Source organism: Peromyscus eremicus, chromosome X (genome assembly GCF_949786415.1).
Source record: "Peromyscus eremicus chromosome X, PerEre_H2_v1, whole genome shotgun sequence".
Classification (NCBI taxonomy): Eukaryota; Metazoa; Chordata; class Mammalia; order Rodentia; family Cricetidae; genus Peromyscus; species Peromyscus eremicus.
The window spans coordinates 104,617,803-104,634,257 of NC_081439.1; the positions used below are offsets into that span (position 1 = coordinate 104,617,803).

The 16,455-nt window shown below is 36.8% G+C and overlaps 1 protein-coding gene across 1 annotated transcript in view; it reads right to left on the reverse strand.

The window, feature by feature from the left end:
- The window catches only part of Tenm1 (teneurin transmembrane protein 1), a 519,119-nt gene that overhangs the window by 42,738 nt on the left and 459,926 nt on the right, over positions 1 to 16,455 (reverse strand). Inside the window, exons 19-20 of the mRNA XM_059251544.1 lie at positions 8,490 to 8,633; positions 2,170 to 2,419 (exon numbers count right to left, since the gene is read on the reverse strand). Of these exons, the coding sequence (XP_059107527.1) occupies positions 2,170 to 2,419; positions 8,490 to 8,633 (394 nt within the window). The remainder of the gene's footprint in view (positions 1 to 2,169; positions 2,420 to 8,489; positions 8,634 to 16,455) is intronic.

A 16,455-nucleotide genomic window follows, 5' to 3' on the forward strand; every position in this document is an offset into this window, starting at 1 on the left:
CACTCAAATTACAAAGGAAAGGACTGAATTCAGTAGGGGTTTCCTTCTATTAATATATTTTTTGTTTTGTTTTTATAGACTTTACTACCTTTCCTTTAATAAGGAAGCCATGTAGGTATTACATATGTGGGCTTTTACAGGGTTAGCTAGACCAGCTCAGTAAGACCAGGACTTTTTACTACCTGACAGCCTATATGTTGAATGAATTGCTCAGTGCTTCCATTCATGTTTGGCATCATGTCGATAAAACACCCCTAGGAATATGAAAACATGTGTAGGATGTTGTATAAATAGCTTTCAAATCCAGGTATGCATCTAACTTAGATTTCTTGTTGACTTTCTACTGGTGCCTAAAGAGATATACTACTAGAAATGACAAATCTCCATGAGGTCTGACATTGTGAGGCCCATGAATACTTGATTAGGTTAGGGTGGTATGAATTAGTGCCCCTCTAGACTTTTTTGGATGTGCTTTGTCTTTACAAAGTCTTAACTTCATAGTCTATTTTTTATTAGCCAAGGGATTTAGCAGCTTTCTTCCATATGACAGCATTTGCAATTATAATTAAGAAATGTATTAAAACTAGAGTGAATTAATGTGGAAAATGGATGGTGGCTTGGGACTACATTTCCCAAACTAGGTGTGAAAGAATAACTCAGTTTGAGAAAAGGGAGGCGGATTCCAAAGCAAGAATGAAAATGTGAAAACATTCGAGGAATGTCCATGTAAAGTCAAACTTTCATCATAGTGAACATAAGTGATGAATGAAAATGATGCAAAACATCTCAATAGACCTTTGTACAGTCCATTACTTCATGATGTGTTGGCTCTGTCAGTCACTATTTTTGATGTCACTGAGGGGATGCCCAAAGCAAAAATTATTGTATGAAATATTCAAAAGATGACAACAAAATCCTATTGGAATCTAGAAACCTTAGCCTCAATTTCCAGAGTCATGTGTTATGGATAAATCTGCCATAACCGATTAGAAGGAAAGCCTTGCCAATTTCCTCAGGGGTGAAGCAGCAGTTTTAATCCCTGATGGGATAGGAATGGATGCTGTCTTTTTCGTGAACTCCAGAGGACATATAGTTTGTCTTATAGCCACAGAAAGGGAAGTAATAAGCTGATTAAGCCATGGTTGATTTAGTTGTAATATTTATGTAACTTTAGGATATAGCAGAGCAAAAAGGTATGAATTCTTTACAAAAGGTATTAACATTCTTTATACTCTGAAGAAAATACTTAGAACAGAGGAAGAAAATCTAAAGATGGATGCTTTAATCATCACTGAATTGCTCTTTCAAAGGTAGAAAGTGTCTTCTTACTTCCTTGTGATGCCACGAGAAAACAGACTTCAATGTTCTTCTATATTAAATGACTTCAAAAGACTGAAAAGCCCTTTTAAATCTGGTGATACTGCTACCAGCAACAATGGAACAGGTAGCTTTTATTAGCTTGACAGTGGCCAGCAATAAGTAACTTATGTCAGCACTTGGAAGTACTGAGGTCCACTTAATAGCCATGCAGACAGGGGGAGCCTCACGTTCAGGAATGGCAATACTTCCGGACTCCTCAAATCAGTGATTAAAGGTTCCTTTAAACAGGTGAAGTGGGCTTGTGACCATTACTCCTATCCCTCCACATTTTGAAAATTATGTTTTTTAAATCATATTTTCACTATTTAAAACAGTTTTTGAATTTAAATATATTTTGGGGTTTTTAATTGAAATAGAACTACATCATTTTCCCTCTTCCCTTTCCTCTGTCCAGCCCTTTCCTGCTGCTGTCCCTGGAACCCCTCTTATATTCCCTCCCACTCTCAAGCTAACAGCCTCTGTCATATGTATATATATATGTATATATAATTGTATATAGTATATATATGTATGTATATAAGTGTATATAGTATATATGTGTTCATGTATGTCTATGCATACATACATGCAATACAACTTTCTGAGTCCATTTTTTTATATGTGTGCATGTGGTTTTGGGGTAACAGGACAACAAATAGGGGAGAGATTCCCCCATAATCAGTTAGTGCTTTAACATGGAAAAGTACATTTTATGTTTTTGTTGGCAATCATTTGTCTCTTCACATGATCTTATTTTTGTTTTTTTTTCCTTTATCAGTCAAGCAAATACAGAGATGAGAAAAAACTTACCTTAATTCCAAAATACTAACGGAATTTCCCGAAGGAAATATTCGCCTTACAAAATTGAAGTCACCAACATACACACTACCATCAGGGCCAGAAGCTAAAGCAACAGGCGCAAAGAGTTTGTTGTTGTGGGCTGGGCCATTGCAGTTAGTGCAGGCTACACTCCTTTGGTGACCATTACCCATTATGGTGGATATGACTGGAGGCTGCTGGGAAATGAACATGTTTTCCCCATTTCCTTTATGTATGATTCCTAGACACAAGCAAGAAAGAGAACAGAAGTTAGAAAAGTATTTGCCAAAAGTTAAGTTTTTTCTCAGAGTTCAAAACAGAAGGGAGCTTTGGCCTAACAGGAGAATCTGAGGGTGAATCGCATTACTATTAACTTTGTTCAAGTGTATAGCCAGAGCATATAGTGGTACAACACTTTTTCTCAGTTTGTCTTTCTATGAAGTAAGGAAATGCAAAGAGTCTCTTTAATACTGATTCCAAATTCTATAATAAATTATTTGATAGCTAACTTTTAATGGTCCCCCATTTCTTTAGCTCTGTGGATTCTATGTGACTAGTTTTTCATTTCTGGTTGGCTTTCTTGATGACTTGCTCACATCTACCTGACTCCACTTTATCCTCATTAAGCAACTGATTCAGGAAAAGAGACTCTCCATTCATTTTAACATTCACCTAAGTAAAAACACAATCAGGATGGTAATGTGCTTTTATGAAAAGGAAAGAAATCCTCCTGCTATAATGCACTTCAAAGATATACAAAAGGGACTTGAATTTTCCACTCTTTTGGACCATATCTCACTATTGTCATTGCAAAAACTAGAGATATCGACTTATGAAGATGCTTTTCAATCATTCTGTTTGGGTAATTACATTTATACCTATAACTTTGAATCTCATCTCTGTTTGCTGAAACTTTCTCTTGTTTGGAGTCCTTACCTAACATGCACTTTCTTACTGGGCCTCTTTACCTAGATGCTCTGTAGCTACCTTCAATTGAAAAAAGGTTGGGATTGAGCTCATTATGCTTCTTGTATCTCCCACCAAACTCTTCCCTTCTTCTTTTGTTTAAACCCATCCCATGAGTATTGTCACTGTTATGCAGTTACCTAAACTGTAAATCTGGTCATTATGATGCCTCTTCATTTTATTTCATTCTTTAAGCCTAAGTAATTACTAATTCTCATTGAAAATGCCTCCTTAAATGTAGTGAAATTTTCCCCTGCTCCTACTCTTACTGTCTTAGTTCACTTTTCTTGGCGTACTCACCTCCAAACCATTGACCACATCTCTGCTCCCAAGATTATTAAAACCTTACAATATGTACATATCCACTATAGAATAAAGAGTGCATTTGCTACTGATAAGGCATCCAGATTACTTGTTGGTTTGGCCTTCCTATATTTCTTCTGATTTCTCTCTTATTGCACTTTTGTTTGTATTCCAATATTTGGTCATGACAAAAAATTAGAGTGATTTTCATACTCTTCCCTTCTGCTATGATTTTGTATGGGTTATTGCCTCTATCCTGAATACTCTCTTCATTTTGTCTGTTTGAGGGAACTAACTTCGGAGCTCAGCTCATGTCTTCCCTAATACTCCATCCAGGCAGAAGTAGTCACGCTCTTTGGCGTGTGCCCATTTCCCATAGCTCTATTGTAACGCTTACCCCACATTGTGTGACACAGTTTTCCTCACTTTTCTGGCTTCCCCATTGTAATCTGAATGAACTCCTTGAAGGCATATCTTCTGCCTTACTCCTTTCTGTATTTTTAGTGCCAGTCCCCATGGCCAAGTCTTTATAAGTGCTCAGTAAATGCTGAAAATAGGCTTTGAGTCTCTTGTAGTTTCCTAGTCCAAATCTCAATGATTTTGCAAACCTGCTGTGTCTGGGCAGAAAATCCAAGCAACAAGCACTGCTGTGCTAAATGGCACAAGTCAGTCCAGAATGAGCCAGGGCAGGTAAAACATCCATGTTGTGAGAAGGCATGCCAATGTGTTAGACCGAAGTAACTGACAGCATGTGAATGAATACAGTTATATTGTCTGCCCTTCTTTTTCCTCCCTTGTTTCTTGCTATCTATCTCCTCACACTATCTGTTATTCTCCCTAAATGCTTCCTGAAATGTCTTCCTCAGTTCTCTTCCAACTTTCAGCTCTACAAAAGAAACTATTGATCATTCTGGTATAGGAACATTGCTGGTAAAAATAAATAACAACATAAAATATGCATGCCAAGGCACCAATATATACTTATAAATGGCCTTTCAGGAACTAGAAATTCCATCCATCATATGGTTTTTGGATTTCAAATTTAAGTATTTTTTATGTTCCCCCTCAGAGTGATTCCAGACAGCTTTTCAACACATGATTTGCAAGAGTAGCTATAAGTTTACACTCCAACAAATTGATCTTTTATTACAAGACTATGAGATAACTTTAGGGTCACTACTTATTATACTGTTGATAACTATATTAGCCCATAAGGACATTTCTTATGATTTAGAATAACTAATTCAATATGACTAATAAGCCTGAATTTCATTTCCCTCTCAAAACATTTAATTTAAGTGTGATCAATACTGCAATTTTAATGAAACGGGAAGAAGTGGAGGAAACTGGAGTGACAGTTATACAACATCATTGAAAAGAAATCGCCTGATGTCTGTTCATCAGACATCAGAAAACACCAAATATCTGACCGATGAGAGTATGATACATTCTTTAGTAATTGAGGAAACCACTGTTTAGCATGTCAGTACTTCAGCAATTCACGATAGGGTATACTATTCAAAAATCTTTCCAATTATTGGCTTGGAAATACCAGATTTGCTATTAACATCTATTTTCACAGGTAGATCTCCATTTTTTATATCAATATAATGGTATAGTTAACAACTGCCCTCAAAATGACATGTTATTACCAGGCTCCTGGCAATTTAAAAACTAAAGATGGCTATTCTAACCCATTCTTCTAAGCCTGCAATTCCACAACTCCCCTTTTCGATTAGAAAGCCCAGTACTCCATCAAAAAAGAAGAATGATTAAAGGAAATAAAACATAAGGCAATGTACTTTCTGATTACATCTCTACAATTGATGTCTTGCTTTCATGCAAGGTACTAAAGTGCCCATGTACTGAAATTACCATTTCTGTTAAAAGCTGAAGCAATCAGAACACAAATGGGCAAACCCCTTTTGTATTGCCCTGGAAAAATAGATCATTCTGAAGGGTGTTTTTGTTGTTTCAAGAATCTGTTTAACCTTCTATTACACAGAACCAGGCCATACCATCTAGCAACAATGATTTAACACCAATTCTTCTGCAAAAGGTTGCTCTGAAAATATTTTGTTTATGTTTCTGGAAATCTTGATCAATTACTGCTGCTTCTTTGCCAGTTTATTCTGCTACGCAGCGCATTTTGAAACAGGACAACAGACACTATTTATATGAAGGCCAACTTCTTGCTAAGGATTAGGTGTCTTGTTTATACTCAACAACAGGATACCAGAAACCCACGTTTCCCTTTTCTGTGCTACAAAGTGAGAGCCAAGTTTGCACTGTAATAAAGGAAGCACATTTTAAAACATACTATTCCTACCTTTCTGCTACCTTGCTCAAAAGTTCTTCTTAAGCTTATAAACAAGTTCAAAATAAAATTCCCCCTGGAAGCCAGTGGGTGGTGCTTTATGCTGATTTCAAAGAAGAAACCATTTTTCAGACTTATGACCAACAAGGGACACAATACATATTTCTCTTACTACTTGACTGAGAGGGTATAAACACAAAGTGGAAGATATGCCAGCATGATCAATGGCAGTTTACATCTTCTCCCAGTAAAACCATTTGTCGACAAACTACTGGCCTATCTGGGACTCTAAGGAAATTTGCTATTTCAGATAGATAACAATGTACAATTAGTTCCCTGGACTGTTCTAATACTGTTTAACCATTAGTTCCTAGGAAACACTAGAGGATATTAGAAAGATAAATCTCTGTAATGAATAAGAATTTTAAAGAATGAAAAGGAATGAATATGCACTCTATAATCATCAAAGAGTGTATTTGGAGGAAACAATGTTGAAAACCATGCATTTCTAGTGTTTTATCACAGTGATAATAGAAACTGTGTATGTACATCAGGGTGAATATTTAGAAACATTTTTCCACAAGCAATGGTTAATTGTCAGGTAAGTATAGTGATGGTACCTGAAATGACAAATGGTCTGAATACCGTGCCTATTGGAAACTACCCACTGCATAATGATTTGGGAGCTAGAGTAAAACTGAGAATAGAATGGCAGCAGACATCCAATCTAATTATAGATGTCTTTTTAACCAGTGAGAGGAAATTGCAGGAAGATAGATTCTTGTTTCTAATCTACTATCTGTCTCAGATCAAAAAGGCTGGGTGCCTAAAGAGTTAGGCTTTTTCTTGAGAGAAGTGGAATGGAGGAATTCAGAAAGACATTGTTCCTGCCTTAATCAGTCAGAAAAGACCATCTGACCTGAGGGGGAAGAGCATTGCTTTCTAAATTGGTGTTCCCAACCCTGCTCCCTTACATTTATCATTCTTTCTTCTAAAACTGTCTTTGTGGGTGGGATTTTGACCTCAGAAACACCTTAAGACAGGCGTTTGCATTCAAGGTCAAACTGAAAGGCATTGGTAGAGCTGGCTTCAGATCTATTTCCTGGCAAGTGGGACCAGTTCTTGGTGAGAAACACAATGCCTCCACAAATGAGATGCTAAATGTGCGAATGCCCCTTGTGGGGTGAGAAGCTATCCAAAATAGTAAGGTTTCCTTCTCAGAATAAAATGATGAGAAAGGTAGAAACAGAAAGCAGATTTAGTGAGGTTTCAGGTAATGCGAGAGATATTTCTGTTGTGATAAAATATCCCAAATGTGGGTTTTGGTGATCACAGGACAAGTACAAATTTACTAAGCATCATTTAAGTGTGCACTTCAAATGGGTAAGTTTTATGGTGTATAAATTATACTTCAATAAAGCAGTTCAAAATTCTCAGAAGTAACTTCATACCTAATTACCTAAAAAGTAATTATGGGTGAATTAGAGATGTAAGGAATGTGTGGTTCCCAGAGCCAGCTTTCTGAATAGCTCCTCTCTGTTTCAAAGTCTGTGTGAAGCAAATGATAAGAAGATACAAGACCTGGAGCACACAGCTGGGGGCTGGTTCCATTGAGGTCATTTCCCAGTTGGTGCTTAATGTCAATGACAGGCGTTTGAAAGAGACAATCCATATACGCCAATAAAAGTGAATGGAAAAGTAACGGCTGCTTTAAATGTCAAACTCTTTCAAATCAAAACAACAACAGCAAAAAAACCTCTAATAATTTAATAAGTGGCATCTGCCCTTTTGTTTGTGTTCTGAAAACTGTGGTTCTCCTTCTGACAACTGAAAAAAAAGTTGACATTTTATGTCTGTGCTTGAAGCTTTACTGTTAGAACAAACAAACAAACAAACAATTTGAAATGGAACTTAGCATCTTCCTTCAAGAGGAAGGGGGAGGTACGTTGGTGACATACAGCGATGGACTTGTTCCCCTGTCTCATAATGGGGCTAGGAGAGGGTTTGCCATTCCGTTGGTAGAGCAAATCTGGTCATCTTTGCTTATCAAAATTTCTGCACGGCTGTTTTTCACTACGTGTACGAATGAAATAAGATCATGGGCAGAATTATAAAATGGAGCTCTTGGTTTCACAAAATAACTCAGATTTATTCCATAAATGTAGGGTGGATAGAAAGGTGGCTGAACTAACGACACCTTCATTTTGTTTTCTGAAAATGCACCCTGAAGTATATGAACCAGTCCAGGTTCTTAGAAATGGCCTCTTTTGACAAAAGCAATACTGTTTTTGTGGTGAAAAGTTACAAGTAGAAGATGTTTGCAGAAAATCAGGATGAAAATTCTAAGGACCAGTTTCTAAGCCAGATACAAAAGTAAGTGGAGGAGTTGGAATGAAGCTGTCATGGCCAGAGTAGAACAATCAGCATGAACTCAAGGGATACATGTGATCCTTTCTCATGATTGATTTTCTTATTGACTCAAGGATTCAACAACAAACTAAAAAGAAGTGATAACAGTTAGTGAGAGTGTTCTGATTCTGAAATGCTACAACAAATTCAGCATCAAATTATAGTACCCATATGCAGATGTAGTAACTTGGACATCTCTAAGTGTTATCTTTGTAGGTGATTGTTCTCTCACACTTGACAAAATTTTCAACAACAAATGTATACTAAACAGTATTAGGAAACTGGTATTAATACAAGTTTTTTAAAAGTAGCTCACCACTTTGAGGATTAAAAATATGATGTTTATTCAAGGACCAGCCTCCTAGGTTAGATGCATCCATTTCAAAGCCCTGTAAAACGACTGTCCTTTGTTCCCAGAGAATAAAGTCAGGGCACATCTCATATTCATATCCCACAGACACTGCAAAAAAAAGTTAATAGCATATTAGATAATTGTAAAGTATTTACTCCATGTTCACACTGGTTGATAATTATGTTGTTGTATTTGATATTGATTTCTGATTTGGGGTGAAATTTAATAGCAAATGCCTTTTATCTGGCATAGTCTAGAACTGTACTTAGAATAGTATTGGTTACTCCAAAATGACCAATCAGTGAATACTGGGTACATTTGCTAAGCATTAAGTGAATGGAAGCTGTTGTAGATAGGTAACACACACATGAACATTCAACTTCATTCTGGGCTTTCTGACTAGATTCTGCTCTGTAAACCTGAAGAGAGATGCTCTCTTAGAATTAAGTGCACACAGTGTAATTCCTCTCAGTGCTTTTATGGGAGAAGTATAGGATAAAGATGGTTTCTCACTTCTCTAGAGTATAAAATGCATTCAGGAAACGGACTTTGGAGTACCAAACCACTTATATAACACTTAAATACCTATGAAACTAATAAAATTAGTTTAGTCAATTCATATATTTTCTGTACCAATAGCCTTTACTTTACTGTGAGGTCTGAGTTTGCTTAGAGTGCTGCAACTGTAAATTATACTTTGTGTATACTATGCTTTTGTTTCTGCATATAGAGTACCAATGGGACATCACCCAAGAATTTGGCTTCAACTCCTATGAAGCACAGATGTTGTGCATTAAATGTAGAACTCTAGTATGCCTCTAAAATGGGAAGTGCAGAATGTGGTTTCTTGGATGTCTCTGTCCTACTGAAATATGTATAGCCCAAACATACCAAGTCATAGTCATTTTCTCAGTTGGTGAACCTGCTTACCTGTCAGAACCCCAGATTTATGTCTTATGAATTTCAAAATGCTTTCTATCTTCAAAATGTTCTAAGCCTGAGAGAACTGGCTCATTACACTGAACATCCCAAAGGTGCTCTTGCCTCTCTGGCAGCTTAAAATAGACCCAGTTGGTCTGTCTTCTGATACTGCTTTCTAGTACCAGTCTCTACCAGATCTTTAGATGTCCTTGGAGAGCTCAGTTCCTCCTTTGCTGTTCGTTTATGAACTGGTAAAGAAAACAGGTACCTAAGCAATGTCAACATAATGGGTCAAAAATGAAAAATGAAAACAAACTAGTTTGGGTTATTGGCATTATTATATGATCAGAAAAATAATTAAACTGATTTGCTTGTGTATGTGTATGTAAAAGTCCATATGCAGGTAAGTAAAAAATATTCCTAAGATTATAAGTATACTACTTTCTCTAGTTTTATAAATGTATGGCCAATTTGAAGTTGAAAGTTACATTTCTTCTGGACCCTCAAGCCAATAATGCTTAGGAGTAAAAAAATCACAATAGTTCTCACTGGGTGTAGCTTATGATTAGAAGGGCCATACAGTTGACATTAAGTTTGCTGTTATTGTTTTGAAATCCTTAGTAGTTTTAGGGAAGGAGTGTGTATTTTCATTTTTGGTTCATTGGGCCTAAGAAATTATATAACCAGTTCAGATGTCACTATAGTTCTATCAGCTATCAGCTGGTGAAGACTCATGGGAACTTATTTTTTTGGTATGGATACATGTTTGTGTATGTTTGCATGTGTGTGGAGTCTAGAGGTTGACATCTAGTGTGCCTTTATCAGTAGCTCTCTACCTTATTGTTTTTAAATTTTAAATAATTGTTTGTTTGTTTGTGTGTACATGTACCTGTTCCAGATGTGCATGTGGATGTTAGAGGACAACATATGTGAGTCAGCTCTCTCTTTCCGCCATGTGGTTTCCAATCCTCTAACTCAGATCATCAGGCTTGCCTATAAAGTACCATTACCAGCTGAGCCATCTTGCTGGTCCCACCCTTATTTTTGATGATGGGAGCAGTCTATTGGTGAACTAGAGCTCATCAGTTCAGCAAGACTGGCTGACTAGATAACCCAGGGATCCTCTTATTCATGCCTTCTCAGTTCTGGGATTACAAATGCATGCCATCACAACTGGCTTTTCCATAGGTTTGGGGGACTGAAGTCAGGCCTCCTTGCCCTTTATCTATGAGCCATCTCCCCGTTTCTGCAAACTCATTTTTAATTTTAGTCTCTACTAAGCAACATTATCAAGAGAGATCAGTGGACAAGGACAATTACCAGTCATAAAATGAAAGCAATCTCGAAATGGAAATTATTAGAGGCTTCTCTGTCTAATGCTGTTCTCTGTGAAGATGAGAGTGAATAGGATCTCTCAGCTAAAAGAAATCTCAAAGGTAATCCCTGTCACACTCATGTCATTAATCAATGCAGTCTACAATCTTCCTGATATCTCATCATAGCTGTTCTACTGGCTAAAATAACTCAAAACAGTTGATTTTAGGCCAAGAGAGGAAAAACTTTGACTTTCAGATCTGCCATTAAGTAAATTTTGTATCTCAGGCAAATTCTTCTTCATCTCCAAGTTGGGAGAAGGGCAGTCAAATTGGTCCTTCTTCAAGTTGGGAGAAGGGCAGTCAAATTGGTCCTTCTTCTGCTATTATGGGTTATGAAGTATTTACTTGTGACTCTTGTGAACAATGTCATGGATAGTCTTCCTAGAAAAGTGAAAATATACACAAAATTTTGTGTACCAACCTAGGAGGTTTGTTGTCTTACTATCCAAATAATATTTCTGGATTGAAGGCACATGTATTAAATAATTATTTTTACTTCCCCTTTATCATGAACTCTATATGATTCTATATTACACTCCTTTTACATGGTGTTTGGTAAGTTCAAGTTTAGGATTAAACCAACAAGCCAAATAGTACAATGCATCTCATGTTGGAAAGATCAGGTGGTTAGAAAACACATTAAAGAACATATTGGTGTGTAGAATGACATGATTTCTGCTTCTTTTGCCAATGTTCAAAGTCTTGATTAATAAATAATCACAACAACAGTAATTACCAGTTCCTTTAAAGCCATCATCTCATTTCCCCATAGTATGCCTGGCAATTATGGGATCTGCCTTCTGTACATTGGAAGCCTGGTAAGCTCCTGTAGAATCCTTTTTCCGGAAGGTGATTGTGTAGTTTTGCAAATAAATAGTGTGCCTTGGTGACCTCTGACGATGGTGTGGAGCCTGTTTTTCCCTCTTAGTAACAGTTAAAGATCATCGAAACTCGGCAGCAGGAAATGCTTACATAAAGCATCAATTAAATAGTTCTCAATGCAATGTTAATGAGACACACATACTCTTTTCACCTCCTTCTATCTGCTCTGTGAATTGCTCTCCAGTCCGCAACAAAAAAGTGCATTGGCTGCAAACCCCACAATTATATTACTTTTTTCTCCCCAGTCACAGCAAATAGCAACAAGGCAACTACTTAATAAGTTCCCTCTAATTTTTATTAGATTTACTTTCTCCTGAGAAAGCTCTATGAGCTAATAAAGTTATAATTTATACTTAAGACTTGTCCAAAATTCCAACTGACTTTAATGAGAATGGCTGTGGGTTGGTGTATTTTTGTGTGCAACTCCTTGCTCAGAGTAACAAGGCAAGGTTTCTTTCTGACAGCAGCCCACTTTAGCTTAATCCTGGAACTTAGAATTGGCTTCTGAGAAGGAAAAGTTTCTCTCCATGATGCTGAACTGCTCTCCAAATGCAAGGGGACTGGCAAATGTAATAGCAGCCCAATCTTCAACTTCTTCTCATGGAAGCAGACTGCAACGCACTAAAGCCCTAGTGTTTTGTATAATTAAATACAGCAAAAGGAGGGTTATATTGGATCCAGTGCTAAAAATGCTAAGCCTTGACACAACATTCTGCTCAATACCATGACAGCTGCCATGCTAAGTAAGCAGAGTGGACCATGACCAGTTTCTGGCCTGTTCCCTATAGCATTTGATCATTAACACAGCATTGTATAAGTCACAGATTCAGCCTGTGGCACTCTGGAGTAGAGCTAGGAAAACTAGTATAATAAGAAAGCAAACAATAATTCAACAGTATTGCAGACTGTAGAAGTGGTTTAGACTGGCAGTGAGCAGGGTAGGTAGGCAAAGGGTCATGGGCTGTACTTCACAGGGGCTGGCACAGTGCCTCATGATGGTGTAAATATATTGGAAAGGCAATTGGGAAAGAGTCAATATGGAAGACTACGTTCTTTGAGTCATGTGGCATACTCCTTTGTGACAACCTTAATTCCACCTAGAGTTCCGTCTTTTTGTATTTTTCTTTGTTTCAGAATCTATGCAGAGATAATAAGTGAATATTTGTTAAGCATGAGTCACTACTTTTTGCAGAGGGCTGTGTCTTCTGATCACAGGTGCATATCTCCGACTTCATTGTTAGTCTTCCTGCAAATCTTACACTGGAAATTAAGAAGACTGAATGCAAAAGACTAGCTTGTTTTCTCTGAGGGTTTTGAAAAGAAAACCCTCTTAATGTTTATTTTACTTATGTGGGAAGCATTATTTTTACCACATGTGGACTATAAGAAGGCTAAGGAGCCACACTGTCCCTGACATCCAGTTTAATGACTATACCATTCATCTATAATGACTAGAATAAGGGATTGACATTAAGTAGCCAAGGTAAAGATACAATGTAACAAAGCTGCTGTGTAAAATATGACAAGATTAAGCAGATGATTTTCAATAGCTTCAGGCCAAGGCTTCAGAATTCATAATGCTGCATTTATGAAAGTAATATATAATTAAAAGTGGTCTGATAGTCAGTGGAAAAATTTGTGTTACTTCATGAACTCAGCATGCACCTAGAAGTAATTTGAAGACATTTAAGAAAATGAAATTTTTTTCTTCAAAAGAAGCCATTCAATAGAACAATAAATATTTCCATTAAGTCTATATTAATGCAAAAACAGAAAATGGCAGAAAACGAAATACCTGAAGAACCAAATGAAGGCCAAAATGACAGATCAAAACTATGTTGATAATGTTATCTATTGTAAACAATTGAGTGCTCTCAAAGTTGTATCTTTTCCTATTCTTGAGTAATTTATCATAGGATAGCATGACCTCAGAGGTTCCTTGATTTGAAATTCTGCCTGATTGCCTGAAATGCTTTGTTTACCTATAATTCCTACTTTATTAGGACTGTCTACATCAGGTGGTGGGTTTTGTATTGAGTGCCTTTTCAGCATTTGTGGAAACAGTCATATAATTTTCAACTTTAATCTATGATAGTGAGTTATAGCAATAGATTCCCCAATGTTGAACCACCACTGTGGTCCTAAATTAAATCCAACCTGATCATGATACATTATCCTTTTTGCCAGTCACTGGATTTGACTTGAGCAGCACTAATACTTTACTTAGTATATGTACCCTAAACATTCACAAAAAAGGGTTACGCAAGATAATATTAAGAGATATGTAGTTGGACAGTTAGAAAAAAGGCATCTAGGAGTGTGAATAGCTATTCAAATGTTTCATATTAGTCTGTGTACTGAAATCCAATGTTGTAAGCTGTTTTCTGGGTGATTTGTTCAAGTCTAGTTGCATAAAGACCAGAAAGATGTTCTGGGATCATATACAAATTTCTGAGTGCCTTTGTGTGCCTTTGTACTTCTCTTACTGTGGAGCCATATCATTCCACTACACAGGCAAGGCTAAGGGGTCACTTTTGACTTTATTCATTTGTTTGTTCAATCATTCAACAAATATGTAATATTTATTGAGTACCTCCTGTTGACAGGAACTGTATGGGGCACTTGGGATATGAGGATGAATAAAACAGAATAAAACAGAATTCCTCCTGGCTCAGCTTATATTCTAGTGAAAGGAGAAATATGAAAGAAAAATTAACAGCACACTCACACACATCTATACGTTTTGGTAAAGGTTACAAAGAAGAAAATGTGTAACATTAAGAATGATTCTAACAAGCGAATTTATGTTGGATGGGAAAGACAAAGAGAAGAGGTTTACCTAACGAGGCTTCCCTCACTTGTGGGGGACACATTTTAAGACCTTTTACTGGATGCCTGAGACCATGGATAGTATTAAACCTCTATGCTGATATTTTTGTCTATGTGCCCTGCAGCATTGTCACACAGTAGTCAGAGTTAATCTATCCTTCCATGTTTCATGCTGTGGTGTCTCCTTTGCACAACTATTCTTGTGCTTTGGAGTCATTAAGTCAATTAAGTGTTAACTGAACACAAGCACTCCAATAGCTTGGCAGTTGATTTGATAACTGACACTACTATGGGACACTAATAGGCCATTAGTATATATACTATGGATATGCTGGACAAAGAGATAATTCTTTCCTTGCTTTTTAAATTATTATTGCTATGTGTTCATGCCCCCCCCCGTGTGTGTGTGTGTGTGTGTGTGTGTGTGTGTGTGTGTGTGTGTGTGTGCCATATTGAACACAGGGATGTTAGAGGACAACTTTGTGGAGTCATCTCTTTCCTTTTCCCTCTGCATGGGTTCTAAGGTTGGAACTCAGGTCATCAGACTTGCATGTCAAGTAGTTTACTTAGCTGAGCCATCTCACTGGCCTGAAATTATTCTTGTCTCGGCAAGATGGAATGGTGAGAGATATCATTATGCTGCTCAGAATGGCATGCAGCCTAAAACTGCACGGAGTATTTATTTCTAGAAAATTTCATTTAATATTTTCAGACTTCAGTTCACTGAGTAACTGAAACCAAGAAAAGTGAAACCACAGAGAAGAGGAGAAGGACTACTGTATAGAATCACCTTGACTAACAATGGGCTTGTGTTTGCAAGCTGAAAATATCTGGAGTAAAAATGCACTTAATACACTTAACCTTCTGTACATCAGAACTTAGCAAGACAGTTCTCTGTATAAGATCAGTTATTTACTCTTGTAATTCAGTGACTGACTGGGAACTACAGCTTTCTGCTGCTTCTCAACAACACCATAGAATGTAGTATTGCACATCACTAGCCAGGGAAAACATCAAAATTCAAAGTATAGCTCTTACTAAATCCACATTGCTTTTATGCTACTGCAAGATCATGAAATAGAAAAATTGTAAGTTAACCTCTCACGAGCTAGTGGGGGAACTGTCTGCATAGGGAAAACCATTTTAGGCAGAAAGAGTAACATGTGTTGAATACTTTGATACTTGGCATTTATATGAAATTTAAAGAAGGTCAGATTGGTTGGAGTCACTTTCTCTCCAATGCATCAAAAATAAAGAACCTCAATTATTCTCAATCTCATCTAGTAAAAAGTAAAACAAAAGATTGCTATCTTTTATTATCATTTAGACAATTTTGTTTGGGTAGGAGTTTCTAGAGAGAGCCTCACCTTGGAAATGGGCTTTTAAAAATGTGCTTGAGTAAAAAGGATGTAATGTTACAAAGAAAAGAAATGTCCTTTTACTCTCAAAAGCACCTAGTTTTGATTGATAAATTATATTCTCACCCAATCTTGAAGAACTATTATTGTAATATCTTGGGATGAGTTGGTAGAAAGGAGTGGAAGGCAAGAATAGTTGTAAAGGCTGACTTGATCCATAAGTTGTATGTTTTGATAAATCATGATATTTTTGTCTATAGATTCTATCATCTTACAAATGGTTTTCAAACTTTTATTCCTGAATGCCACATGAAAGAGTTTGTTGATTGTGATCCACCATACATATATACATATGGTAAACACACACACACACACACACACACACACACACACACACACACACACATGCACACGCACACACACACACACAAACTGAAATAAAGTGTGCCTCTGAAATATTCTCTTATAGCTTCATATTTTGATACTTTCTGTCACTTTTGTCCTATTATTAGCAACTAAATCATATTCTATTATTCCAAAAATGCTGCCAGACTCATGAAATGA